The sequence below is a fragment of the Cottoperca gobio genome, chromosome 17 (assembly GCF_900634415.1).
Source record: "Cottoperca gobio chromosome 17, fCotGob3.1, whole genome shotgun sequence".
Lineage (NCBI taxonomy): Eukaryota > Metazoa > Chordata > Actinopteri > Perciformes > Bovichtidae > Cottoperca > Cottoperca gobio.
The window spans coordinates 20,493,118-20,519,449 of NC_041371.1; the positions used below are offsets into that span (position 1 = coordinate 20,493,118).

The following is a 26,332-nucleotide window of genomic DNA, read 5'->3' on the forward strand; positions in this document are numbered from 1 at the left end:
TTGCTTCATGAAAAAGGTAGTGTGGAAATAGTAAAGTTTTGACGGCGTTTTTGTTTTAGAAACCGAGCAGCATAACTTTGCTTTATTAATAATGTAGCTGAGCATGAATTTGGGAACACGTGCATCGTGCTTACATTGCGAATATTAATACATTTGTCATTTAATACCGCATATGACACGTCTTCCTATGCTGTTGACAACTAAACGTAGTGTATTTTTTTCTATTAGTTATTTAGTATTTGGGACAATAACAAAGATGTACACATATCCGTCAGCACTTTAAGGGAGCATAACACCAGCAGCCAACAGCACCCTCTGGTGGACACAACACAAGCTAAATGAATGGCCTACTTATTGGTGCCTGATGCAACATTATTTCAGTGTGAAGCCGCCTTTGTTCGTATATACACTAACGATACGTTCACACATGTATGTAAATATCATGAAAGCATATCATTAACTAACAAATAATCACTTTTCAGACCGGGACTCGGCTGCATTAGTTTATTGAGCACTAAGCAATTGTTGCCATTCAGCCCGAGACAATTCAACAGCCATACAGTACACATTTCATGGTACAAATCACTCATCCAATTGCACCATACATAACAAATACAGCACGTAGAATACAAAATTGATTCAACAAGTATTGTATTGTATCTTTAACTTAAAGAATGGAAACTGGCTTCTAGCGTGGGTACTTGCTGTACATGTTAACCTGAGGCAACTTTGCAGAGGCATTGTGGTGGGTCTTGGCGGTTGATGGCCACACACCTGCGAAAACTAATATTGCTGTGGCACTGAACACCTACATCACCTTTTTCTGCCATTTCACATCATAATGGTATTACCAACCTGAGTAAACATGTCATATCATAATCGATTTAACAGGGCTGATTCCGTCATGTGAACGCTAGCAAAACCATCTGAAAATGAGGATTATAAGCAAATCATATATCCAAATTTAAATAACCACCTCACTGGTAAATTAATTAAATCTCATTCATAAAGCGAGTGTTTGTTTAAATTACTTTTGATTGGGAGTCATAACATCAGTATTATTAAAGGTAAATGCACCCCAAAAGTGTAACATTACCACAACACCAGACTGGGTTAATACAGTAGTCAGCTGACCCTTCCAGCCTTAGGCTTCATTGGTCTGGTAGTCATATTACTCTGCATGGGACAATCTGTACTGAAATATATTGTTGTGTATAGTCAGTGTGATGGACACTTTGTAGTAAACAGATCTCTAGTGTAACACACTACACGAAACAATACAATGAGGGAATTTAAACACCAAAAAAAAAAAAAAAGGGGTTGAAACACTCCCAAGATTGTCAGTAAAAATGTGCAATCCTGGTTTCTTCAACTCGTCTTCTAAGCCACACCCTTCTCGTTTGGAACACTCCCAAACACTTATCAGACTCCCCTGTCATTAGGGGTTCAAGTTTTATCAGACATTACAAAAAAAGAAAAAAAAAAGGGGTTCCCCTCTTTTATTCATTAGCGGCATGAGACTCCATGGAGCAGCAGGGGATACATAAAAAACAAAATGCAATCTGGGAGGAAAATGCATGGGGTCATTTTAAACCATGTTCTCCTCACAACACTTTCTTTAACCCTCCTGAAAAAAGAAAGATTTAAATTTCAAGTTCAACACTTATAATGAAAGTAACCAATAACAAGAGTAGTCATAATAATAATAATAATAATAATAATAATAATAATAAAGGCATTTCAATTCTTTTTGCATCTCTTTTTTCCCCTCCTCTCTCTTAAATACAGTAATGCCAACAGGCATTATTTAAAGCGCAGCTCCCACACCCCTCTCCGCCCTGGGAAGAGAGGTGCGATGAGGTCAATGAGGTCGGCTGCTTGACTCGGATGTCCGCTGCTGACGCGGAGTACTGTGGCCGTTTGTGCAGCCGTTGTGGCGCTTGCTTAGTCCGCCGTTCATAATGTCTTGGATGTGCTGTACTATCAAGTTGATGGCAACTGCAGGAAATGAGGAAGATAGAGATGGTTAGAAGACTTGAAAGTGTACTCCACAAATGTAGGAATACAAATAAATAAATCCAAACATTAATGCAGATCGTCTTTTTTAAATTCCACACACTTCTTCCATGTCAAAACCTGGTGACTGCATTACCCACAATGCAACGTGCTAGCCAACAGTTAAGTCGAAGATTTAGGTGATTTATGCTAAATCAAATCCTGATTATTATTTCTTTTTTTAAACTTGTCTTTAAACACAGCTGGTATTTATTTGACAGTTATTATATTTCAGACCGTTGTCTGTGGAATTCCCCTTTACCAGACTACGCAAGCCTGATCAACACAAACATAATGTCTGCGTACTGTAGTATAATTGTCCATACCAAGGTTATCAGCTCCTCGTGGAATAATCACATCTGCATACTTCTTGGTCTAGAAGAAATAAAGGAAAAGGTGGTGGAAAATGTTCTCATCAACAGCACAATAGAGCCAGACAGATACTTGGGAGTCTTATTTATCTTTACAAAAAACAGAATAGTTTGTCATTATGGGTACAAAATATAAACATACATCTTGATTAAAATTGTTTTGTTGTTTAAGAATTGTTACCAAGACATCGGTTTGAGCTAAAACTGGCTGATAATGTTGGGCATCCCAGTGTATCAGTTTTGGCTCTACAGCTAAAAACTACAGATGAATGTTAAGTAGGAAGGTAACTTACTGGTAAACAGAACTCCTCAAAGGCTGGTTTCACAAAAGTGATGTACTGAGCCAGCACCTGCTCCAGCTCTCTACCACGCTCACTGATGTCTCTAAGAACTGAAACAGAGACATCACACAATATAAATACTTGAAAATAATTTTTAAAAGGTTAAGGGTGCACTGCTCTAAACCGTTGTGAGTATTAACCCAACACTACACACCTCTGCGAGAGAGCCGCGTGTCTGGATCAGTATCGACAAACAGCTTCATCTGGAACAGATCTCTGATCTCCTGTGAGTAGAACATGAGGATGCCCTCAAACAGCACCACATCAGCCGGATACACCGTAATAAACTCCTCTTTCCTGGAACACACGGAAGAGATTTCCCCCGCTCCGTCAGCGACTACATTCAGACATGGCACTATGCAAATTTAAACTGATTACACAATCAAGGTAACTCAGGAACCGGTTGAACATGACCTTTAATTATATATTAAGTGTGTATTGTGCAGTATGGGTGCTGGCCAAATGGCAACTGAAGTTAAACAGAGGTGCTCACCTGGAATGAGTAAAAAAGTCATAAACTGGGATCTGGACCGTCTCCCCCTGCAGGATCTGCCTGAGTGTTTGCATTATCAGCTCATTGTCAAAGGCATCTAAGGAAAAGAAAAGGCAAACATCAGTTAGGAAGTTCGTGAGATGTCATATTACAGTTACATCAGCCTTCTGTGCACCCATGGACACGTGGGACCCCCTCACTGCACGTTTGGTAACCAAGGAATCCCTTTCGTGCAACAGGTGTTGGGTTCAGTCGCTGAGCCTTAAAGCAGCTGCCTCAGAGAAAGGCCTGCTGACTGTGGGGATTTAAAAATCAGCTGAGAAAGGAAGCAGGAGAATGAGAGGGCAAAGTCAGGCACCAAAAATTGAGCCCAAGCTTCTGCCAAAAACACATTGGAAAAAATCATCAACGTGGCAGCAATGTATGCTGCTGAACACAAGCCCATTGGATATCATCTTGCAAACATTTTTTTTTTAATGTGTAGCGATAGGGCCGCTTCAGCTGTTCTGAATTCCTCAAATTATTGCATTCACATGCAACATAAATGTGGTACAAGTCAGAGACTTTCAAAACCACCCCCACAGTGAATCTCCACTTGCAGAATCTGGTTTAAAAACGTTTTTAAAAAATACTTGTACTGAAATCTGTGATATGAATAGCAAACATGTGCCTGCTGCAATGTACCAGTGGAGGCTATCTACCCTATATGGCAGCGGTCTCCAACCTTTTTTGCGCCACGGACCGGTATCATGTAAGACAATATTTTCACGGACCGGCCTTCAAAATGTGGGGGGATAAAAATGACGAAATAAAATGATACGACCAGCATAAAAACAAATATAAAGTGCATAAAAAACTCACCATTACGCTGAATTAGTGGGAGCACTGAGTTTGTGTCCAATATAGGATTATAAATTCTTCACAAATAGTAAAAGGTTTTTTCTCTTAGCAATACAGTTAATCACTAAGTATGACGCTCTCAGTGCACTCGCATGTGTTGATGATGTGGTGGCCTTCAGTAATTGTTTTTTTCTTTCAAAAAACTCCAACGGCTTGTCTTTTAATGCCGGGTGCCGAAGCAGTTTTGAAGGCTTCGTTGTCTCATTTGCGAGCCTGTATATTATGCAGAGCGGCGCATGAGATTCAGCTGTAGCGATAAACACGTATTTTAAGTAGGACTCCTGATATTGTCTTTTAAATGCAGCTTTCTTTTACTTGGAAGTTGTAGGCTCTTCTTCTTCTTCTGTCTCCTCGTTGGGTCTTTTCCCTTTTCCAAAAAAGCTCTTTAAAGACGTTTATTTTCCACTCGTTTTTTGCTTGTGGGCTTAATTTTTTGAAGTAAAGTATCACGTGACTGAGACGAGCGTCTTGACAAAAATAAAACCTCTTTCAAAACGAAATATTCTTTTATTCGTTCTTTCTGTGCGGCCCGGTACCAAATGACCCACGGACCGGTGGTTGAGGACCACTGCGATACGGCACATTAGCTGTGCCACCATATTCAGTGTGTGCATACCTGGGTGATCAAAGTTGAACTGGCCCTTAAGTGCTTTTGCCTTCTGCTCCGGGGTTAGCACCTTGTAGAAGCTGTCCTGGCTGAGGATCGCCACCTGCCGCTGGTGGTGGTCGATCTTGTTCTGGCCCAGCAGCTCCATGATCTTTTCACATACCGATGACTGCACAAACAGACAAATAAAAAAGGGTAGGCCACTAGATGGGTATATAGGGTGATTGAACATTAGTCTACATATGTGGAGGGGCTGGGGGCAACACCAGTATTTAAAAAATAAAAATAAATTAAGTAGCTAGGTCAATTTTTATGAAGGTCAACTAACACAATTATAGGTGACATGCCCGGCAGTGGCCCACCATGTTTGCACCCACTGACCTTCCCAACTAAATGAATCTCATACGTAGTGCTGACTGGGCAGCTGCCCGAGGCGGTTGCCTTTGTGTCCATTAAATTGTGCTACAATGAATTTGGACGCCCCCCCACTCGAGAGCTGCGAGGTTGAGTCAACACACTCCAATGCCACAAGTTCAGATGACCTGACATTGTACACATCGAAGAGCCAATCGCCACTGACATTTAATGAGGCAATCTACAGCATCAATTGGTTCTGATATCATATTACCGTAAAATAGTTACTTTGATTAAGACATTTGCTTGGTGTTCTGGCCACTCGATTTGAGTTTGTCATATATTTATATGCAATATTACTGAGTTATGATTGATGGGTTAATTAATTGATGCTGAAATTTAGCAACTGAACCCCCTAAAATTTGTTTTCATTACTGATATAGAACAAATAAATGTTTTCGGTGTTTACCAAGTAAGGCCAATCTATCCTTAAAATTAAGCATCAGCAGTGGTGCCGAGGGGGCTGCTTTCAGAGTAGGAAGCTAAATTTGCCTCATCCAATCCATGAGCAGTCACCTTACTAAGTAAGACTGGTCTAGTCTGGCGTCAAAACACTATCATCTCGTCATCCAGTCCCTTGTGAGGGGCTTTCAGGAAGCACAACACAGGCTCAGTGCCAGCGTGCTGATATCTGGGACAAAGTTGGGAGGAGGGGCTAACTTGGACAGAAGATAAGCTAGTGTTAGCCCCTCATATCTAATTCTGTGATGTATCTACTACTCAAGTGAGACCAGTTACAGCCATTAAAAGCCAAGATATTCGACACTTCGGAAAGACGTTTGGCTGTGGCCTTCACTGGCACGCGTATCAGTTAAACTCGTGTCTGATGATAACACGAGGTGTGGTCTCGCTTTAGCACCACTGGCAGGTCGCAAAATACACCCGGTTCATAACAAAGACTTCCAATGACGTCTTCGAAAATATCCACGTCAGTGTGCTGGCTGGAATAAGGACGTCAAGGCTTCCGTTAGTTCAGAGAGAAATCAAAGAGGATGTCAATTTTACTAGCAGGTTAAAATAAAGTACATGATTTTATGTTGAAGTTAATATTGACTAATAACATAAGTACTGTAATTAGACAATTACAAATCCTATTTATTTTATGTTCAAACGAACAGAACAAAGGACGTGGGCGCGATGGCGAGAAATCTTTCGAGCTGGCATTTCCCGCTGGTGCCTGTATCTGTTCTGAGTTATTACGGTTATTATTATAATTATTATGAGTTAGCGGTTATCCCAGGTCACCCGCCATTTACCGTTACACAGTGGGTATTTGTCTAAATATAACACCACTTATCATAAAGATATCCTTGACATGTACAAATGTGTTCCAGCAGTCATACAGCATGAAGAGGACGTTGAGCAGTAGCTATTGTCTAGTTAGCACAGCTAATGCTGTAATGCTAGAATGTGATGGAATTCAGCTAACATCAGTGTTCTCCACGTAGTCTAAAAGTAGTTAGTCCTGCTAACGGCCGCCACTCCGTACTAAATAAAAAATGTTATTGAACAAACACGAAAACCCTTACAACAGCCGGTATACCGGCGTACCAAGTGAATGAAGTGCTAGCGAAGCGCTGGATGGGTAATTAGAGGATAGAGCTGTCAATCAAATCTCTCAACGTCGCGTCGCTGAAGCCACGCGGCCAACTACCACCCGGCTGCCGACTAACCTCTGCCGTGATTTAGCTCAAAATAGAACCCTGACAATTCTCAAAAACTGTCAAAATAGCTTGCTAGGGTGCCAACCTTGCCACTGGCGGTGCCTCCAGACACACCGATGAGAAAAGGTTGTCGGATAATGTCGGTGTTCTCGCCACGGTCCCTTAGATGTGTTTCACTGTCCCCGGCCATGCTTGCAGTGTACAGTCAGAGCTGCTGTGCTGGAAGATCATTGAGGCAGAGCTCCTCCCACAACATCACTGTTCAGTTTTTGCATCCGCAATTATTGTGTTTAAATACATTTATTTACGTGTATTTTCTGTATAGGTTAATTGTAACATACATTATGTTGATATTCGATTATAAATATCAATTTGTAAATATTATCTTCATTTTTTCTTTTTTGTGATTGACAGTAAAAATAACCAATCGTTTGTCACGCTATGACGCTTATCAACCAATGGCACTGCCAGAAACACTCGTACAGTACTTGTCCCGCCTCCTTGTTGCTCGACGGCAAAATCATGTAACTAACTTTATGTGAACCGTTATTTAGTCATAACCTTAAAATACGCGTGGGAAGAAGCCAGTAAGTAAGTTAGTTTGATAAGCCTTACAGACAGTAGTGAAATAACAAAGCGAGGAAAAAGTAGCTTGCAGTTTTGTACACTTGCTGTGGCTAATGTTTAACTAGTTGAGTACAACTCATTTTGACGTGTTTTTAAAGTTGTCGGGTTTGTTTGACTGAAGGGACCGTTTGCACGGCGTTAACACGCAGAATGTATGTTTTGCAGTTAACGGCTAAACCTCGAGCAACAGAGCCGTTTTGAGTATGCTTCACAGGCTCGCTGCGTCCCTGCGGCGGCCCGCTGCTGCTCCCTTCGCAGCCACGGTACGATGCATCTCCTCGGGCTCAGTGAACATCTCGGTCCCGCTGAACTTCTGGGCTGGGAAACGATGGTCGAGTCAAGAGAAATGCAACATAGAAAAAGTTTACGAACCTGCAACAGGTGAGCTAGACAAGTATTTGATATTTTACATTTTAAATAAAGTCTCTCTTTTGACATTATTGACACTGTTTCCAAACTGGACTTTAATCACTGCTGTGTAAAATGTCTGTCTGGTGACGTCCGGCCTTGTAAATCAATATCTGACTTTCTAAATACTTTGTTGTTGTCTTTCTACAGTGATACATTTTCCACATTTGACATTTGATTTTTCAAGTTAATGCTGTTCTTTTAGTAACACACTCCTTTCTATCTATCTATCTATCTATCTATCTATCTATCTATCTATCTATCTATCTATCTATCTATCTATCTATCTATATTTATATCTATCTATATCTATCTATCTATCTATCTATCTATCTATCTATCTATCTATCTATCTATCTATATTTCTATATTTCTATCTATCTATATTTATATCTATCTATATTTCTATCATTTCTATCCATATGGTATCTAGTCACACATGGTCACTTCCTTGTGCAACCAGTTTTATTGGCCCTGAGCCGCTTCAGTTCATTGATGATGATTTTTAGGCTCTTTGTGGCTTGGTTTTAATTCAGATGCTGTAACTCCATTTGAGCTTGCACACAGCTTGTTTGTGTGCAGCCCACTCTTCAGGCAGAAGATGCTTCTTATTTGATCACTAATCCCGTCATTGGAAAAGACCGAGTGTAAATGCCACGCTATATTCTGTGATTTGCAGCCTGTAGCCTCCAGGCCTAGACTTAATTTATTTCTTTATTGAAGCATGACTTTGAACCAGTACAAACTGGCAGAGCCAAATAATTATTGTCCTTTTTGTATATTTAACCTGTGTACTTAATTGTTTTCACCATCACATGTTTCACTTTGCAGGGCGAGTCCTGTGCCATTTGGAGCCGTGTGGTGCTAGTGAAGTCAATCAGGCGGTGAAGGCTGCCAAGTCGGCCTTTGGCCATTGGAGCAAAATGTCTGGGATGGAGAGGGCGAGGATCATGATAGAAGCTGCCCATATCATTGAGGTGTTTTGGAGTTTTCTTTAGTTTAAAACAAAATATATTATTCATTTGTATGCTTCTCCTGAGAATATGTACATTTGCTCTAAGACATAAGAATGGTTGCAGAGTATTTTCATCATGGATCAAAATTGGTTAACAACCATTCAGTGTGCCTGTAATTTGTTGTACTTAAACCCATTGTTCTTGATGAAGAGTGTCCTGTTTTATACATCACGTGTTGGATCTGAGATGTTGTGTAACACTAACAGAATGTATTACATGTACCCTGCTTTTCATACACAGAGCAGGAGAGAGGAGATAGCTGAAATTGAGGTGGTCAACAATGGGAAGTCCATCACAGAGGCCCGTCTGGATGTGGACTCTGCCCGACTGTGTATAGAGTACTTTGCAGGGCTGGCCAGCACTCTGGCAGGTTGGTACAATACAACTCTCCCTTTCTAAGGGTCTGGAGGCAGGACGCCAATAACATAACTGATAGACAGACAGAACTTTCACCCAAAATCTATCTACTGTATGTAATCAACAATTTGTATTAATTACAGTATGATGCCAACAATATGATGATTCATGAGCATTGTTAAAATAGTAAACTAAAACAAAAAGCAGTAACAAATATTGTTATTTATTTGTTAATTTGTTTGAGTTTTTCAGTTGTAGTATATCACTACCCAAAAAAGGAGACTGCATGAATTTCCACCGACTGTTGACTTTGAACCACAGAAATTGAACAGGCTTGACATTCCAGAAGATAGCACTATGTTGTTATTGCTTCACAATTAATCTTAAAAATGTTTGCACATGCAGTCTAGTTTTGTACCATTACATAACAAGAACATGATTAAAATATTGTATTGTCATTCAAAGGCCAAATCAATTCAGAACATTTAAACATTATGGCCATTCTTACACAGTTCTCCAACCGTGTATTCTGTATGTATATGTGGTTACATACTTCTGTCACATTGTACATGGCCCTAAAAACTAAAAGTAAAACTGAATATATAAAAACTAATACGAAACTAAAACTTCCAAACACTCTGAAAACCAGCTAAAACTAAAATGAAATTAAAAAGTAAAACAGAAAAAGAATGATCAAGAATCATTCAACTTAAACACTAAAGTGTCGCTTTCAGAAGTGTTGGTAGAAGAAAAGACTTTATGCAACATACCGAAACGGTGAGGGTTAAAAATGTCATCTTTTTACACCTGTTTTACAAAATGCTTCTGCTTTCCCTCGTCAAGGCCAACATGTTCAGTTGCCTGGAGGATCCTTTGCCTACACACGCAGGGAGCCTCTGGGAGTCTGCGTCGGCATCGGTGCCTGGAATTATCCTTTCCAGATAGCTGCATGGAAATCAGCTCCAGCCCTGGCCTGTGGTATGGAAAACTTCTAAAGTTGTCAAGACATAAAGGATGACCTTTAGTCCTCCTACTGTATAAGATTTCCTCAGTCAGGAAGGTTTTTGTTTGTTTATTTGTTTTTTAACAGAATATCTCAAAGTACCTTTTTTTAAAGGATTCAGTGACATTAGATAAGAAGTTAGAAAATGACACCACCGTGTGAGAATTTAGATTGCTTCATAACTCCTCAAAAGTAAAAGGCTGTGAATGCTTTGCCCATTTCAGCCTTAATAACCCAAGACTGTCCACCCAAACATCTCCTACAACTTGTGTCCAATCTTTCCCACATTTCCCCATTGGATGAATCTGAAAAAAGGTTATTTCTCGTCCTACGTTTTACCATTTTTTTTGTAATTGGTTGTCAAATTCTTTCAGATTTTGCTTATTGGACATAAACTGCTCTCACTCACTCAAACACACTGTGCCATTTCAGCCAAATGTACATGTCAGGTTAGTTGTGCACATTGTCCCTGAGCAATACTGAAGAATGTAAAGGCTCACCTATAGATGGCACTATAGCAACATAACACGTTTACATCTTTTGATTTTGGAATCAACTTGTGTTCTCATTCACTACCACCCAAGTCTGTTTACATTAGACCTGGGGTGAAAGGTTAAATGACATTTGATCTACTACAATATTTAAATCATGTTCTTGTTATTTTATTCTTCAAGACGAGACTGCATGTGAAAAACAACAAAGAAATGTCAACACTCTTGGAATGTCAAGTCTGTAGTTTCTGTGGTTCAATGTCACAAAAGTCAACGGGAATTCCTGCTGTCTCCTTTTTTACTCTAGTGATATATTACAGCTAAAAAAAACTAAACCTGAAATGAATTTACATTTTATTATATTTTTAACCAGGCAATATCATTTTAGTTTAGTTAAAGGATGTCATTTTTGTTTAATTTCAGTTTTTTACCAATGTTTCACTGCTTTATTTTCATTTAATATACTAAGCCTGCTAATGCGTCACTAAACCTTGTAATTAATACAAATGGTCAATTACATAGTTAGATTTTGAGCAGTTATATTATTTGCCTCCTGCTTGAAGTTTTTCTTAAAGTATATTGTTTTTATTTAGTTTTTAAAATCACAGGTTGTCAAACAATGAGTCTTACTTACTCTCCTGTCTGTCATCTAAAATAGGCAACTCCATGGTGTTCAAGCCATCACCGGTGACGCCTGTGACAGCGGTCATGCTGGCAGAGATCTACGCCAAGGCTGGAGCTCCAGAGGGGCTGCTCAACGTGGTGCAGGGCGGCCAGGAGACGGGCAGCTTACTCTGCCACCACCCCGACGTCGCTAAGGTGTCCTTCACTGGGAGTGTGTCCACAGGCAAGAAGGTCAGCTTGAGATATTCAATTAAGACACCTTGGTACATACCTCTCATAATTGGGAATTGTTTATCGATTTGTATGTATTGTAATACAATAACACAGATTATGGAGATGGCATCCAAGGGGGTGAAGCCCGTGACTCTTGAGCTCGGGGGGAAATCTCCTCTGCTCATCTTTCAGGACAGCGATCTGGAGAACGCTGTAAGGGGAGCTCTCATGGCCAACTTCCTGTCTCAAGGCCAGGTAGATACTGTGTTCTACTTTGAATATTATATTTTCATATGCTGATACATGTGTCCAATCCACACATGGAAGCCTACTTGATTTGAATAAATGTATCGCAGGTCTGCAGCAACGGTACAAGGGTGTTTGTCCAGAAGGATATTCTGCCCACGTTTGTGGAGGAGGTGGTGAAGAGGACGTGTGCGATCGAGATAGGAGATCCACTATTGGAGAGCACACGAATGGGAGCACTGGTCAGCCAGTCACACCTGGAGAAAGTCTTGTCCTTTGTTGATCAGGCAAAGAAAGAAGTAAGACGTGTCATTTTAACAACTTTTGCTTTGTGTGCAGCAAGTTGAATTTGGACCGTGAGTTAATAAATTATACTGTTTCTAGGGAGCTGCAGTGCTGTGCGGAGGCGAACCTTTTGTCCCATCAGATCCTAAACTCAGAGGTGGATACTACATGACTCCATGTGTGTTGGGTAAGACTTCTATACATTTTTTCATGAATACAGTGGGTTTAGAAGATGCACAACCTTTGCAGACTATTTTTACACCTCTTCCAATTCTACTTGTTAGGAATCAAAGGGCATTCATCTCCTCCTGAGTTCAGTTAGGTGACATCCTTTCTTTTTTTCCTCACGTACAGGTGACTGCACAGATGAGATGACCAGTGTGAAGGAGGAGATCTTCGGTCCCGTCATGTCTGTGTTGTCTTTTGAAACCGAAGAGGAAGTTCTGCTGAGAGCCAACGACACCACCATGGGTCTTGCTGCAGGAGTTTTCACCAGGTGGGTTTGTGGGGAGATAGAGGGCACTCTCCCAGCTAGTAAATGTGATTTTTGAACTAGTGTGTTGCTGGATATAGTATAAGTCTGCTCTTTTTTTTTTTTTTTTTACGTTTTTTTTGTAAATAAACACAAAACAAAATAGGGTGATCCTATAAATCCTAAAATATAATATTCTGTAGAGATGTGAAGCGAGCCCATCGTGTGGTGGAACACCTCAAGGCTGGTTCTTGTTTCATCAACAACTACAATATCACTCCTGTGGAGGTGCCCTTCGGAGGCTTCAAAATGTCAGGTAAGGACCAGGAGTCTAGATAATAATGATTCTTGCATAGTCTACTATAACATCACAAAACAGCAATCCGTAACTAATCTGATCATTGTGGAGAATCTTCCTTTTAAAACGTATACCCCAGATACTCCTCAGTCACATTAGTGGAAGTAAACTTCTAATCTTTACGTTTACCAGGCATAGGGCGGGAGAACGGCCAGGTGACAGTTGAACACTACTCTCAGCTGAAGAGCGTGTATGTGGAGATGGGAGATGTGGACAGCCTCTTCTAGGACACACCAAGGAGAGGAAGGTGTAACAGTGACCCAGAGACTGAAACAAAGTGTGGACCAGCACAATACTTCAGGGAAAAGCCATCGAACATCAGTGTTTGTTCGACACCGATGAGAAACGAGCCAGGACCCGAGGAGGCAATCTGAGATAAATAGCTCTGGAAATATGGAAGACATTTGATTTGGAAGCACATTTGAATTAACATGGTCATCTGTGCCAAATGGATCAAATGAAAGATTGTTCTCAGTATTTACTGAACCTTGGTTGATTTCAGCTTCTTAAGCAATTCACCAGAGCTGCACAGGTTGCTTCTGGAATCTTCTTCCACTCCTCCACGACGACATCACGGAGCGCACGGATGTTGGACACCTTGCACTCCTCCACCTTCCTCTTGAGGATGCCCCACATGTGCTCAATTGGGTTTAGGTCTGGAGACATACTTGGCCAGTCCATCACCTTAACCTTCAGCTTCTTCAGCAAGGCCGTTGTCATCTTGGAGGTGTGTTTAGGGTCATTATCATGTTGGAAAACTGCCCTACGGCCCAGTTTCCGAAGAGAGGGGATCATGCTCTGCTGCAGGATGTCACAGTATATATTGGAATTCATGTGTCCCTCAATGAAATGCAGCTCCCCAGTGCCGGCAGCACTCATGCAGCCCCAGACCATGATGCTGCCACCACCATGCTTGACTGTAGGCAAAACACATTTGTCTTGGTACTCCTCACCAGGGTGCCGCCACACACGCCGGACACCATCTGACCCAAACAGGTTTATTTTGGTCTCATCAGACCACAGGACATGGTTCCAGTAACTCATGTTCTTGGATTCATTGTCTTCAGCAAACTGTTTGCGGGCTTTCTTATGCATCGGTTTCAGAAGGGGCTTCTGTCTGGGGCGACCGCCATACAAACCGATTTGATGCAGTGTGCGGCGTATGGTCTGGGCACTGACAGGCTGACATCCCACTTCTGCAACCTCTGCAGCAATGCTGGAAGCACTCGCACGTCTATTTTTGGAAACCAACCTCTGGATATGACGCTGAGCACGTGGACTCAACTTCTTTGGTCGACCCTGGCGAGGCCTGTTCCGAGTGGAACCTGTCCTGGAAAACCGCTGTATGATCTTAGCCACTGTGCTGCAACTCATTTTCATGGTGTTGGCAATCTTCTTATAGCCAAGGCCATCTTTGTGAAGCGCAATAATCCTTTTTTTCAGCCGCTCAGAGAGTTCCTTGCCATGAGGTGCCATGTTGTCCAGCATTCAGAGAGAATTGTGCCCAAAACACCAAATTTAACAGCCCTGCTTATCATTTACACCTGAATCCTTGTAACACTAACGAGTCACATGACACCAGGGCGGGAAAACAACATCATTGGGCACAATTAGGACATGTTCACTATGGGGTGTACTCACTTTTGTTGCCAGCTGTTTAGACATTAACAGCTGTGTACTGAGTAATTTTCAAAGGACAATAAATCTATACTGTTATTCAAGCAGCACACTGACTACTTTAAGTTATATCAAAGTTTCAGTAGGATAATGTTATCCCCTGAAAGGATATAACAGAATATTTGCAAAAATCTAAAGGGTGTACTCACTTTTGAGATATACTGTATAAATAAGTTGCATACTGTGATATATGATTTGCGTTATATGTTTTCATCCATGTGCAGAATAATCATTTTACAAAGTTGTACCGAAGAACAAAAATGTTTACAAGTCAAGCTTTATTTCTTCAACAATACACATCAATATATTTTTATACACATAGAATACAAAACTAATTAGGCACTGTAAACATTGTATTGATTTAATTAATGTAGATTGTACATGTAATATACACTTTTTGTACAGTGTTTAAATTAGAACTGTGACCGTAACATCCTGCCTTATGGGTCGAGATAATTGTTAGGAACCTGTCGAACATTGTCATATCTAATATATTGTAACATAACATTAAACGGTCTTTAACGTTGCAATGAAATTAAGAAATGGTTCATGTTTGTGTTTAATGTCGTGATTAAGTTCTTCTTTTCTTCCTTGACAGATTTCTGGCAGCTGCATTTCTCTAAGATAGTCAAAAAAAGATAATCACCTGTCCAGTTTGCATTGTGTCACATGTTATTCTATAATATAATCATGCCCCTCTCGTACCACTTTACCTTTGCCATGGGTCTTTTGGGTTTCTTGAACTGTGCAGCAGACTCTGTTTAAAGGAAAGTCAACAGTGTAAACCTTTTGATACATTTTACAGTTTTGTAACCGTAGCAGCACAGACATACCATTTTCAGAAGGTAGATCGTCTTCGTCGTATGTGTTCTTACGAGGCTCCTGTAACCAGGTGTTTACAGACAGTTATAATGAACTGACAAGAGCTAAAGGAATACTTCACCCACAAAACCATCGTTTGTATATCAATAATCACGGTGAATGAAGAATCAAAAAACGTCTTGATGAAATAAAGTAAATGTGGCCGTGTTTAACGACAGCAAAATTATGTCAAAACATCAGTTTACAAACTCAAACACAACTCGTGCAGAATAATCCAAGTGTCATTTATCCAGTCGTAAACTCCCTACTCCTCAAACATGCATTTTCTAAATCCTTATTGCATAAACATTCTCACGCAAGTGCTACTACTCGTAGGTCTGTGACGCGTTTTAAATAGTAAGGTTTTAGTGAAAATGCATGTGCATACGACCGGATAAATGAGACTTGGATTATACTGCACGAGTTTGTAAACGGATGTTTTGACATCATTTTGCCACCAATTCACTTCATTCATCAAGACTTTTCTCAGTTTTTTGATTCTTCGTTCAGCATGGAGGCCTGCGAGAAATTTTCTTCAAGAATTCACAGTAACACGGGGAGAGTAATAGATATACAAATGTTGTGTGTGAAGTATTCCTTTAACAGGAATGAGATAGATTTAATACTTTTTCAAGAAAATGACAACAGCAAAGAAAGAGGGAATATTGTGCTTGCTTACAGTAAGACAACTATACAAGTGAAAACAAGAACTTTAAATAATCCTCTTTCTGGAGCTACCTTGCTGGTTTCCTTCTCTGTAGGATTTGTCTCTCTCAATTGGGTCCCTTCTTGAAGCTTCTCCAGCCGGTTTTTTTCCAAACACACGCGCACTGTCAAGGTGTGGAAAGCCGTCTGCACCTCGCCCACTTGGAAGTGCACAGCCATGCCTTCAAACCAGAGGCTGTCACATTCGCCCTCCTTGAAGCCTGGTGGTTGGTAGTCGGCCGGGGTGACTAAGAAAGGAGAGCAGGAAGTGATGATTTCACTAAGCAAGCCAAGAAATTACACTAGCTTCTTACTTCATTTTGCTTCGGCAGAGACATGAATACATCTTACTGTCATCATAATAGTAGAGCTTCATGGTGAGGTAGACGTTGTTGGGGAGGGCATCCAGGGTCTGCATGAGCACGAAGAGCTTCCTAATGAGAAGCACTGAGGCTCTCTTGGTGTCCTCTAATGTCACCTGCATCTCCACATCGTTGTTCCTGTGGTGTCATGGAGGTAATATCAGCTCAATCACACGTGGAGCCTTTATCCAATACATTGATGCAAACATAGAATGCCCATCCAAACCTGCATATGTCCATCTCTGGCCCCTTCTCAGTGTATTTAAATTTGAACTGGTACGACTCAATAAGGCACTGCAAAAATAGAAAAAAAGTGTTTTCTAAAGTTGATCAGACTTCACCCTGGAATTTGATAAAATATGACAACAGTGTGTTTCTGTTCATAATCTTAACATGTAATCTTTCAGTATTTTAAGAGAGAACTTACATTAGGTTCATCTTGATTGGTATACACCTAGATTGAAATAATATGTACAGAGTTATTGTCCTGTTTATCTTTTCTCTATTCAAGCAATGTGTCAACTATAAATGTTACTGTATGGACTTAATTTACTTACCCCAATGAATACAATCTGAAGCTGTTAAGAGGACGACATTGAACAATAGTAAAAAAAAAAATAGTGCCAGTATTGTTCAAAATGGCAGACCTGATGACACATTACAAATCCAAAATATAACTTACATACTGCTTCTCTAATGCATCAAAGCAACCCATCATCCTGGAACATAGAAGATTGAACAGTTACCTTCAGAAGTGCTGATTATCACTGCACACTTCCTACTTCTGGTGTTTAGCTAGCTGTTGTGGCCAGTGCTAATGTATATTATGGGAGCTTTAAGGCAGGCATTTTATAATTACCATTTTACAACTTTGCTGCTACCAGGGGTGTTGCTGTCGTCACGCAAAACTTTGATGCACAAATCTGGTGAAAAGGCAAAACAAACAAAAGCTTGTAAAGTGTTGTGCCTTTTCATTAAGTTTTCACTTTCCACGTTAGCTAAAGGTCTCAAATGTTATTTTTCTCTGTTTATCATGGGTGTACAATACAACTGGAATTACTATGTAGAAAACAGTTTAGAAAAGAAAGCCTATGAAGTGCATTCCCGATTTTCTAAACTTCTGGTTTATTTAAGGTAATTTATGCTCACCTTCCAGATATCTGGACCTGTAGGCGTCCTCTGGAAAAATCCCTCTGAGGTAGGTGATGGAGGAGATTGCCACCGCAATCATCCTCTTGACGAAGACGACGGACTCCTGTTCTGTTTTCAAGTCATTCAAGAATAACCCTGTCCACTTCTAAAACATTAAAACAGAAAAGCAATGACGTTGAGTAAAAGGAGAAAAAATCTGAGCTAAATTTGACTTGTAACTTGAAGACCCACACGATGGCGCAATTGTCTACTCAAGTGTTCCCGAGCAGACTTAAGAAAATTACGTTAAACATGAATTTATAAATTAACAAACTGATTATATCAAATGGTAAACATAATATTGTGTCCTAGTTTGTGGTGTGGTCAAACCTCAGCAGTTTCCTCCTTGCTGTTCCTTATACACATCTTCCCAGCTGCCATTTTCTCCTTTTCTGTTGCTGAGGTATCACTAATGCTAACTATTAATTAACCAAGCTAACGAGATGAATATACACTAACATTTAACCTCAACTCTTACAGCAGACGCTCAAATTATAGAAATGGTACCTTTCCTCAAGGACTAATTTGTAATATGTTGCTCTCTGTTGTCTTTAAACGCCTATAGTTTAAATAGGTTAGGCTAAAATTACTCCAATAGCCAGGATATCGATTTGTCTTTCCCGCCAAAAGTATACAGTGACAGTAGTCGTTTCATTTACTTACGTACATTACCGGAAGTGCATTTGTAAATCGAATTGATCGATATTAATGACAATTATCTTAGCTAATAGGCCTGTAAATTAAGTAAGCATAGGAACTGAATGAATAATTCTTAAATATTACCTTTTCATCAGAAAACATCCTTTTTCCATACACAGGTAATTAATTCAGGTCAAATACATTAAGAAAAAGGGAACTGACTGGAATCAGTTAGCAGCAGACTGTTATAGCACCAACAACACAGCTGTAATTAATAATATTAATGATGGCCCTGTTGCAATGCACAATACAGGGCCATATATGGAACACAATCATGATTTATATGATTATTACTTTTTATCCTATGACAAGTAAACATTTCTGCTGTGAATTACAGGCCCTACTCACAGGTGTATTTTCACTTTGGGTTAGACTTCCTCTTGTTTAAATGTTTGGTGGAGGTATGCTGAGGTCACTGAACTGCATGCATATATATTTTGTCTTTAATCTTATTTGTAGGTTTTTCTGAGGTAATAGATGTGATAAAAAACAACAGGATCACAGTACCTCCAGGAATACACACACAAAAAAAAAAACCTGACTTGATACTACTAACGCCTTCAAAATAATAATAATACTTTTAACGACCCTAACACCCCTAACATTTCCCCTGTAATGATTGAAGTAAATATGTTCCTTTAGGAGAGTGTTATACATTTTATTTAGATGAAAGAACACATGTTGTTCACTGTAAAAAAAAATAAAAAAAAGGTACAATATAATTTAGAGGCGCTTGTGGCCTCATTCCAATAAAACTGTTAACATCTAACATTAGTAAGGAATGACAGGAACGAACAAGCAGACATTTAGCTCAGTCTGACAGTGAAAACAGCATACTTTACCACTACATAATTACACAATGATATTATTTGGTCATAAGTGCACTGTTCACTCTACACACAACAGAACACCCACAAAAACTGTCTTCTAACGGGTCCTCCACAGGCATGGCGGCGGACTTAAATAATGTTCTCTGGAAATGTAATCTCTAAATTAAATCTCCTACAGCAAGCTGCAGACTCTGGGCTTGGCTTTATTACTGCTTGGCGAAGAAGTCTTTGCTCTTCTGGACGTCAGGTTTGATGGTGTCACTTCCTGGCTTCCAGCCGGCTGGACACACTGAAAAGATAAACCTGTAATGAGTCCTAGATGGAACAGTAAAGACCTGAGCCCATATGACTCATATTTACAGAATATAACATGTATTGCCTTCAGGTTTAAAGCAGAGAAATGCATCAAATGTTTGCTTGCGTAATTTAATTTAATTTAATTTCATTGTGCTAGACCATGCTCAGTTTGATGCCCTCCTTTACATCTACAATCACTTCTTAACTCAAAGTTCATGTGAACCTCAGAACTAATACAAATACTAACCGTTGCATTTAAAAAAGCCTTTATGGTCTTTGCCCAGTTTGACATCCCATTGCTCAGCTTGTTTCTCTGACAACTTAAGATCCAGACGTCTGATGCCTGAAATCTTTAAAATGTATCGTAAAAATCTGGCTAAAAGTGGATAAAAAGTCATTTTATGACAGCTTCTGGCAGACAACCACAACGCTGGCGCATGCTCAAAGGGGATAAGTTGCCATTACAGGAGACTAAATTAAACGCACTGTTACCTCGATTAAAATTACAAATTTCTCTAAGTTTGGGATAACATTTGGGATAATGTAAGTACACTACTCAACAAAATATATACCATAGGTCTAAACTGTTTTTTTTTTACTTTTAATCTGGAAATGTTACATATTATACCTTGGATATATCATGAGGTGAGTAATTACATCACTCACAGAATAGAATATTTCAAGCAATCTTGAAATCTTTTCGTGACAGAAGAGTTTAATGAACTCAGTAAAATGCATCACATACATTAAGGTGCCAAACATCTGCAGAATATTACAGCGAGAATTTACCTTCTCCATGCTTGTCAGTGAACTGAAAGGCTTGGACCAAACGCATGGTCTCCTCAACTGAGCGTCCAACTGGGAGGTCGTTGATGGTGATCTGTCTCAGGATGCCCTTGTCGTCAATGATGAACAGACCCCTGAAATAGAGAAAGTGCAGTTCATGAGTCTCCGAAGGACCTAAGACCCATTAAAGAGCAGTAAGTGAAGGCAGGAAAGTCCATGTTTTCCCACTCGCTGCCTGAAACATCTCACGGGTGGATCATTTCATGACATGATAAGTGTGCCCTCTCCCGCAGGAAGCAAACAACAACTAACACTGGCTTTATTGTTTCTAATCTTAATTGAAGCATACTGAAACTCAAATCAAATTTATTTGTATAGCCCAATATCACAAATTACACATTTGTCTCAGTGTGCTTTACAGACTGTACAGGTTACGACACCCTCTGTCCTTAGACCCTCGCATCGCACAAGGAAAAACTTCCTCAAAGAAACCTCATAATTAAAGGGGGAAACATGGAAGAAACCTCAGGGAGAGACTGAGGAGGGATCCCTCTCCCAGGACGGACAGACGTGCAATAGATGTTGTGTGTACAGGATAAACAACATAATATAAATACAACATTTGACAGAAATGATGTCAAAACTCCACATTGTTAAAACTCCACATTGTTAAACCCACCTGTAAGCAATGCCCTCATCCTCCTTCAGGACACCATAATCGGTGGAGATGGTGCGCCGTATGTCAGATACCAGGGGAATCTTCATGGCACCCAGACCGCCCTGCTTCCGTGGCGTGTTGGTCCTTTGAGAAAATAAACCAAAAAGAAAGAGTGAGACGTTTGCAAGAGCGAGTCCACACAATCTGCTGTGTAAAATATAAAGCTCGTAACTACCATGCGAAATGGGAGAAGTGTGAGTCGACAGAAGCGGCGATGACCTCACAGCCGATATTTCGGAAGCCGTCGGCAGCATCACTGAAAGCGATGATCTCAGTTGGACACACAAAGGTGAAGTCCAGTGGATAGAAGAAAAAGACAAGATATTTCCCTGCACCAAAGGGGAAAAACAAATAAGGCTTTTGTCATGTGGCAATAAGGTAATTACAGGCTAGTTAATTCTGGTCTTTAGTAATGTAAATGACTATTCAATAGATTATGAGATCACAAAGCAGTGAATCATAGTCCAGAAGAGAGCGTCATCAAAGCATGTCCTCCACTCCAGGGGTGGATGGGACACAGGCTGAGGCGTACCTCTGTAGTCAGACAGCTTCAGGTCGTTGAACTGTCCGTCTGGCATCACCGCCTTGGCTGTGAAGTCTGGGGCCAGCTTTCCAATTTGAGCCTTGCCTGCAGCCATCTTCAGTCTAACTGGATAACAGAACAAGGAAACCGTTTAAGTATTACACAATCTCTTTTCAATCACAGCTGTGCATTGTTTCTTTTGTGTGCGTGTAATGACGGATTAACCAGAATCCTTCCTCATTTAAATGAAGACAAATGACACCTTTCATATAGAATATCATCCCCATTCAACTGTTCTGTCTCTTATGAAAGCACTATGCATTTTAGGGCTGCAACTAATGATTATTTTACTTGATATTCTGATTATTATCTCAAGGAATTATTTTGTATATAATTTGGCTGAACAGTGAAAAAATGTTTCACAATCTGCTGACCTATACAAAACAATTAATTGTAAAAATGAATAATCCATTGGCAGTTCCAGCCCTGATGGTGAAGCAAATAAAAGTGTTGATGAAGCATTTCTTCACCAGAGTGAAGCAATTCTTATAGTAATTTGCAGATCATCAGTGCCTGTAATATAATAGAAGAGTTTGTTTAAATATTGATATCTGAAGTAGGTTATATTACAGTACATTCTTAATTCAGGCTCATTCTGCACCCAGACTTCAGCTCACACCGCTATTACAGTATTTAAGCACCCGGCACATAAACTGGGTGCTTGAACAACCGAAACCCATGAACCATTTTCACTTCTTCGGTTTAAATATCACAGGTGTTTACGCATATGGATACATATTCCTGGTACCTTTTCATCAATTCTGCCACCTGGGTTCAATGGTTAAAGTAAAATAACTATTACGACAGAGTGAGTTTTAGGCATTTCACTAATTAAACTAACGTTAACATACTTAAAGACCGAAAAATGTCGATGTCGAGATTTGAGTTGACAATAACCGGTAAATTAGTAAATTAGAACAAAACATCAAATAATTAACCCTTTCTTTAACTCTCGCTACGTTCTCTCGTTACTTGTAAAAAAAAATAATGAACAAGATAACGTTAATCTTTCGTGAAAAACCACTTGTTGAACTGTGAATTCAGCCAAAGCTACACAACTAAAAACAAAAGAGCGTAACTAAACCTAACAGATGAATATTTTGAAAAACAAACTTCAACAGTAAAACAGCAGGAGGAAAACATAATTGAATGAATTGTATAATACATACCTCAGCTTTGATCTCACTACCCCAACAAACACAGACGAGAGGAGAGCGCGCTGCAGGCGGCGAGAGGCTCGAATTTATACCACCATCTCACTTCTCGCGATAAAATAGTTCAGAACGTGACCACAACCCACTTCAGTCCAGCCCTCCAGGATCAACCTCAACCTCCACAGTTACACAGCATGACTTTGCAATTATTTGGGAAATTTTTCTCTTGTGAAACACAAGAGGCTTTCAGGAAATAATTATCGCATTTCATTTTCAAAGTCTCACACTTTTTTAATAAAACCTTTTTAGTTAATCTAGCTTCACTAGTCACATGTATAGGCATGGGTGGATTATGAGACAATGGGCCCCTGGGCACAGACATCCAAATGTTTTGAGTCTCTTCATAGTTGCTTTGTGTCTCTTTGTAGTTGCTTTGTGTCTTTTTGTAATAATTTTGTGTCTTTTTGTGGTTGTTTTGTCTCTCCGTTAGGCTCATTCAGGAATCCATCAATGTGTATTGGACAACCTGCATTAGTTCTACTGCCAGTTGTGATGCATAACACTGAATGTATTCATTTGAAACTCCAAAAGCAGAGTTTTTAATGTCTTGCGGTTCCCTAATCCAAGCCAACAACCGTGCAGGGGTCACAGAGCCGTTAGGTTTCATCATATCAAACTCTTTCAGGAATATACATTGTCATCATGAACAGACATGAAACCACACATTCACATTGCTGCTGCAACCTTGGCTCTCTGTTGCAGCATCTTAGTGCCTTATCAATGATATACTGATTAACTTTTCCGCTCAGGAAGTAAACCGCCCTTCATCACACATCTTTTATTTGTTTAGTTCTTTTGCTTGGTGTAATGACTGTGTTTCCAACAGACTGCTCACATTTTTCAACACTTCAGTATATGTGTAGGCTATACTGCCCAGGGCTGAGACCCTCTGACCTAGCCATGAAAAAGGAAAAATGAGTTCACATTCTACATTAAAGTGTTTTTTATATTGTGATAGTGAATTGTGAGGAACTAATTTCCCATGCTAAAAATAGAAACAGCAGTTCCCCAAAACAGATCAAAACAATAGCACATATATATATTTTTAGACACATAAATAAAAAATCAATACACTTTTTTATATTAATTATAAACTCATAGACCACAGTACATTTGACTATTCTTTATTCTATTAAGCTCGGTAAAACTATTGCCCGTGCTAGCTACCTCCATGTTTCCTGGATGTCATTTACTACCACGCTACTTTGTATTTACAGTAGGAGGTACTGCCCATTGTACACTGTTGAGGTCTTGTGCCTATCCTGTGGGCTGCCGAAGGCATTTTTCCTTTTCATTTCCTCCTTGCTCCACTGCTAAATGGTTGAGGAACAGCAACCTTTGTCTGCATGTTCACACTGGAAGCAGTTTTTGGCATTTTAGATTTTTTTGAAATACTGGTATATACAATTTGTACAGAATATTTGTAAGGTGCAGAAACTGACTTTTCTAGTTGTTTTTTGTGTGTATGGCTGTCAATCTTTCAAAATATGTTGTGCTGGTCATGTCATATAAGCCTGTCCTGCTGTTGTACAGTCCTGATGTCACACTGTTATTGATGTTGTCTCCACAGGATAGTAGGATAGGGGAGGGTGAGAACCTTTTTATCATTTGTACTGCTTCCCTATGGTAACGTGATGAATCAGGACACACTGAATTCTAAAGTTTATAAAAAAATGACCTACATTTTCCCCATTAATGATGTGTATTATTCCCAAATCTTCACTTACACCCTTACACACTTACCTTACACCCCCCTTAGCTGTTGTAAAATCACTGTAACATACCAGTTTCTTTTACCATTGCTTCTCTACTGTAATTGAACACCCTTTGACCAGTCCCACCCTCTTCATCTTTAAATATAGGGGAATATTTTCTTTAGTAGGTCAGGCCTCTTTTTGTTTTTGTTTTTGTGTGACCTGTGAAGTGTGCACCTTTGTTTTTCTAGTATGTGACTTTGTTTAGCTATATTTTGTTATAATTTTGCATCTACTCTGTCAATTTGAACATTTGTTTACAAAGTTGTCTGAACTACTTTTTGTAAGTAGCTTTACTGAGCAGTGACGTGAATTACAGGGAAGTATTCACAGCAGTGGTGGGCCGTGCATTTCACACCTAGGCCTTCAGTGATGTCCTACACAGTCCTACCTGAATTATTCCACCTCTTAATACCATCATTATGACGCCATGGCTCTATAAACTATACATTTAGACAGAAACACAGTATAACCGGGCGTTGCATCACCTTAACATAGTCAAGTACAACAGAGTTATATTAATATTTCCGAAACATTTAGTTGTAAATAGCAGGCATTCCCAGCAGTACAATGTGCAGTGCCCCATTTGTGGAAAGCTATGCTTTCAAAGTAGCTTCCCCAACACTGAATACAACAAGCCTTGTGTGTGACAATGGCTACACTCCATGAAGAGAAAACACAATAAAATGGAAGTGAGGCTGTTTGCAGTGCTGCTAGCTGTAGGTCACGTTATATGTCAAATTGCATTATTGTTTTGTCTATTTCATGTCAAAACAGTTACCCTAATGCCAAGTTCCTAAGTACAAAAGTACAATTCCATAGCTAAACGTAACTCCATAACAACTAAGTAGAGATGCCAACAAATTTATAAGGAAACTAAGTTTTACTGTATATTTTCAAACTATCATTTGATAATATTGGTTCACTTGAGTCTGTGTAACCTGACTGAGGCTGTTATCTGCTCAGACTGCCCCTCCACCGCGCCTCCTTTCTCTGCTGTCACCCAGCGATGTCTTTGCATGCTGTTGCCATGGGTACCGCATCAAGGGCCCAGATAAGAGGAACACACACAATAACCTCCTGTAAGAAGCACCGCGGTGGGCTTGTGATCAAACGTTGCCCTGTGTTCATCTCCTGTTTCACAATATGCCAATAATTAGTGCATCTGCTCCACTGCTGGTTCCAAAGCAACTGGATGTTTGAAGGGCACTTGTGTGTCCGTCCAGCATCCTGGTCACGTTCAACCGTGCAAATAATCAAACCGTTCCTTTAAACAGATGAAAAGCTGTTGCAAAGTATTGGTACTTTTGATCCAATATAAATGAATGCAGTCCTGTTTTCTCTTTGAGTAATTCCCCCAGTGCATTCACTTGATGTTGAATGTTTAAAGCAGGGGTGTCAAAATCATTTTAGTTCAGGGGCCACATACAGCTAAATTTGATCTCAAGTGGGCCAGACTAGTAACATCACAGCACAATAACCTATAAATAACGACAACTCCAAATGTTTCCCTTCTTTTTAGTGCAAGAAAGTACAAGGACATTCTGAAAATTTTCAAATTTAATGAACTATCTTTTTTACTAAACATTATGAACAACCTGAAATTTCTTAAGAAAAGAAGGTGCAATTTCAACAATATTATGCCTCCGTTTATCATTTACACATGTGCATTACAACTTACAGATCACAGTGTATCTACAAAGGCACAAC

General features: G+C 39.8%; 4 protein-coding genes across 7 annotated transcripts; 1 reads left to right on the forward strand and 3 right to left on the reverse strand.

Moving 5' to 3' along the window:
• Window positions 1-1,169: 1,169 nt before the first annotated feature.
• uck2b (uridine-cytidine kinase 2b) lies at window positions 1,170-7,081 on the reverse strand. Its single transcript, XM_029453375.1, has 7 exons — window positions 6,931-7,081; window positions 4,777-4,936; window positions 3,261-3,357; window positions 2,922-3,064; window positions 2,720-2,817; window positions 2,382-2,430; window positions 1,170-1,998 (listed from the first exon to the last, which is right to left on the reverse strand). Exons 1-7 carry the CDS (start codon window positions 7,033-7,035, stop codon window positions 1,862-1,864), a joined length of 789 nt encoding a protein of 262 aa, XP_029309235.1. The 5' UTR covers window positions 7,036-7,081; the 3' UTR covers window positions 1,170-1,861.
• Window positions 7,082-7,304: 223 nt separating this feature from the next.
• On the forward strand, window positions 7,305-13,452 carry aldh9a1b (aldehyde dehydrogenase 9 family, member A1b). Of its 3 annotated transcripts, none has more exons than XM_029453371.1 (12): window positions 7,305-7,432; window positions 7,638-7,853; window positions 8,712-8,857; window positions 9,137-9,266; window positions 10,097-10,231; window positions 11,406-11,602; window positions 11,699-11,839; window positions 11,941-12,129; window positions 12,215-12,302; window positions 12,470-12,611; window positions 12,791-12,903; window positions 13,078-13,452. In XM_029453371.1, the coding sequence occupies exons 2-12, from the start codon at window positions 7,676-7,678 to the stop codon at window positions 13,170-13,172; spliced, it is 1,554 nt and encodes a 517-aa protein (XP_029309231.1). In that variant the 5' UTR covers window positions 7,305-7,432; window positions 7,638-7,675; the 3' UTR covers window positions 13,173-13,452. The 3 variants fall into 3 exon arrangements, with proteins under 3 accessions (XP_029309231.1, XP_029309230.1, XP_029309232.1); XM_029453370.1 differs by having other exon boundaries at window positions 7,314-7,436; XM_029453372.1 differs by lacking the exon at window positions 7,305-7,432 and adding an exon at window positions 7,466-7,536.
• A 1,391-nt stretch (window positions 13,453-14,843) lies between these two features.
• zte38 (zebrafish testis-expressed 38) lies at window positions 14,844-18,612 on the reverse strand. Of its 2 annotated transcripts, none has more exons than XM_029453374.1 (12): window positions 18,525-18,612; window positions 17,700-17,847; window positions 17,410-17,473; window positions 17,233-17,269; window positions 17,108-17,128; window positions 16,978-17,004; window positions 16,777-16,844; window positions 16,540-16,688; window positions 16,222-16,436; window positions 15,456-15,504; window positions 15,336-15,379; window positions 14,844-15,241 (listed from the first exon to the last, which is right to left on the reverse strand). In XM_029453374.1, exons 1-12 carry the CDS (start codon window positions 18,540-18,542, stop codon window positions 15,194-15,196), a joined length of 888 nt encoding a protein of 295 aa, XP_029309234.1. In that variant the 5' UTR covers window positions 18,543-18,612; the 3' UTR covers window positions 14,844-15,193. The 2 variants fall into 2 exon arrangements, with proteins under 2 accessions (XP_029309234.1, XP_029309233.1); XM_029453373.1 differs by lacking the exon at window positions 18,525-18,612 and adding an exon at window positions 18,072-18,420.
• A 461-nt stretch (window positions 18,613-19,073) lies between these two features.
• Window positions 19,074-22,908, reverse strand: prdx1 (peroxiredoxin 1). Its single transcript, XM_029453992.1, has 6 exons — window positions 22,824-22,908; window positions 21,604-21,720; window positions 21,247-21,400; window positions 21,033-21,155; window positions 20,357-20,487; window positions 19,074-19,559 (listed from the first exon to the last, which is right to left on the reverse strand). Exons 2-6 carry the CDS (start codon window positions 21,707-21,709, stop codon window positions 19,477-19,479), a joined length of 597 nt encoding a protein of 198 aa, XP_029309852.1. The 5' UTR covers window positions 21,710-21,720; window positions 22,824-22,908; the 3' UTR covers window positions 19,074-19,476.
• Window positions 22,909-26,332: the final 3,424 nt, after the last annotated feature.